At 39.0% G+C, this 2,588-nt stretch overlaps 1 protein-coding gene across 1 annotated transcript in view; it reads right to left on the reverse strand.

Annotated features, from left to right (window-relative positions):
• TBX15 (T-box 15) overlaps positions 1-2,588 on the reverse strand; it is a 219,206-nt gene that overhangs the window by 76,100 nt on the left and 140,518 nt on the right. Inside the window, exon 6 of the mRNA XM_019527667.1 lies at positions 1,679-1,743. Coding sequence (XP_019383212.1) covers positions 1,679-1,743 — 65 coding nt within the window. The remainder of the gene's footprint in view (positions 1-1,678; positions 1,744-2,588) is intronic.

Consider the following 2,588-nt stretch of genomic DNA (forward strand, 5'->3'; position numbering starts at 1 on the left):
AAAAAAAAAAAAAAACCTTAGAATGAAAAACAGAACAATGCACTTTGTAGATGATACTAAGTAGAAATGTGTTGCAAAATCTAGAGAAAGAGAGAAAGATAATGCAAAAGAATCTAGAGAGATTTCATAGAAAATACAAACTAAGACTTACTTGGGAAAATATACTTCAAGGAAAATATTTTTTTGGCTTTATATAAAAAAAAAAAAAATGGACAAAAAAATTATTCTTGCAAGCAGTGAAACAGAAAGACACAAAAGAAACAGTGAACAGAAAATTATATGGGAGTTTGAAATCTAATACAGTAGCAAGATGTGTAGCTGCAGTTTGGGGCATAATGTCACAAAGCCTGACCAAGAAGATTTCATAGAGTTCTGCACTATAGTACCAGAAGAACATTTATGAACTGGAGGGAATTCACTGAAGAGCAACAGAACGGAACTGATTTCTGAGAAGGCACTGAAAGAACTAGATCTGTTTAGTCTGGCTAACCTGAACAACGTTTTCAGCTGACACCACCAGTACATAAAAGACCTTTCCCAGAAAAGAAAAGCAGCTGTTCCTGATTTCTCTGATAACTAGTCTATAGCTATTTCCATCTACTGAAAATCTGTATTAGCCAAGCAAAACACTTTCCTGGGACTTAACAAGACATAGAAAAGTGTAATAGAAAGGAATATGACGGAGCAATGAGTGAAACATAAGGAAAGACACTCTGGAGAGTAGAGCTAGGATCCAGAATGACTTGGATAGACCAGAAAAATGGTCCACAATCAACCAGATGAAACTCAGAAGGACATCATGCAAAGTCCTGCACTTGGGACAAAATAATTTCATGCACAAATACAGAGTAGGGAATGACTAGCTAGGCTACAGTACTCCAGAGAAGGAGGAGCTCGGTTACTGTGGACATTAAACTGAATAGGAGCCAACAGTGTGTTACTGTTGCAAAAAACACCTGGGCTATATTAGCAAGAGTGTCACTTGCAAATCCAGGGAAGTGATTCTTTTGCTTTACTCAGCACTGGTGAGGTCTTACCTGAAGTAATGTATCCAGTTTTGGGCCCCACACTTCAAGAAGGATACGGACAGATTGGAGACAGTCCAGCAGGGAGTGACAAGAATTATTAGAGGCCCATGGAGCATGACTTACAAGGAAAGGCTGGAAGAGCTATGGTTAATTAGTCTGGAGAAGAGAAGATTGAGGGGGAATTGGATAATAGTGTTCAAAATACCTGAAGGGTGATTATAGAGAAGCTGGCTGGAGATCGGTTTTTCTCTGTAGCTGTAGGGGATACAGCTAGGAGCAATGCCCTAAAGCTTCAGCAAAGGAAATTTAGGTTGGTGGTTAAAAGGATGGTCAAGCATTTGAATAGGATGACTGAAAAATTTCAGAAGCCAGTTCAATAGATACTTGTCTGGGATGCCTTAGTCAAGGATGATCCCAACTTGTCACAAGGTCATCTAGGGTCAGCCCCGTGAACATCTCTTCCAGCCTTACTTTCCTATCTGCTACAAAAATCCAATTATTTAAAAATAATAATACTATTTTAGAGATATTAAAAGTATGAAGGTGATTAGGTTGACTTCTGTTTGAGTAACACCTTGTAGCCCTTGTTGGGGACCAAGGCCTCTATTGTTTTAACCACCAAATCCATAAGATAAATAAATTCTTCTTACCTGTTTCTCCCAGAATCTCTGAATCCTTTAGCAAAAGGATTTCGGTCAATTTTTAATCTGGTAATCTGCAAAGGAAAGTTGAGAATCAGACAATTTGTTTTCAGATTTTTATTTGCAGTGCCTCTCCTGCTTCTCTTTACCCAACACCTCATTATTTCCTACTAACTCACTCCCCAAACAATGTTAAGGAAAAAATCCAGCAGCAACTAAAGAGCACAAGTTTTAGAGAGCAGTACCTAGCCCCCCCCCATTATCTAGACAAAACCTGACTGCCCACCAAAGTCTTCTGGTCTTAAAGACCTATTTATTTCCTTTTAACACAGAAAAATATGGTCTGAGTCAGCACCTGTTAAGAATCTCCCTTCCTACTACATTTTTTTTTACGTAAATTTGATGCTAGTGAAAGAGGCCAGTGTAGAAGCCCTATCCTACCTATCTCTAAAACTGGTCAGCTAGAATCCTGGCAAGGTCAGCTTCCCTCCATCTGCCTCAGACAACCCCAGAGGGTCCATCTCTAGAAGTGAAATATGTTGCAGCTTCAGTTCTCTGATGTTACAGCCAAAAAGCAGACAGCTGAGCTAGATGACAATCACAGGTGCTTTATATCTATTGGGATCCAGCACATCTGCTGAATAGTGACCTCCAAGCTGGAATTCAGCTTCTAGAAAAGTGGGAGTTGTAAACTTAACTTCTGCTACTCAGGTTTGCAGCTGTTCTAGGACTAGTACCTACAGAAATCTGAATTTTTGAATGTGGAAGAGGGAACCCTTTGACAGGTTTGCTAGTTGGTTAATATAGTTTCCACAGACAAGGTTATTTGGGTAAATCTGATCTCTTTTATTAGACCAACTCAAATAGTTGAAAAAATTCTTCTTTGCAAGCTTTCAGGTAAAAATACCCTTTGTCAGGC

This window comes from Gavialis gangeticus, unplaced genomic scaffold (genome assembly GCF_001723915.1).
Source record: "Gavialis gangeticus isolate Ggan-Ray unplaced genomic scaffold, GavGan_comp1, whole genome shotgun sequence".
In the NCBI taxonomy this organism is placed as follows: Eukaryota; Metazoa; Chordata; order Crocodylia; family Gavialidae; genus Gavialis; species Gavialis gangeticus.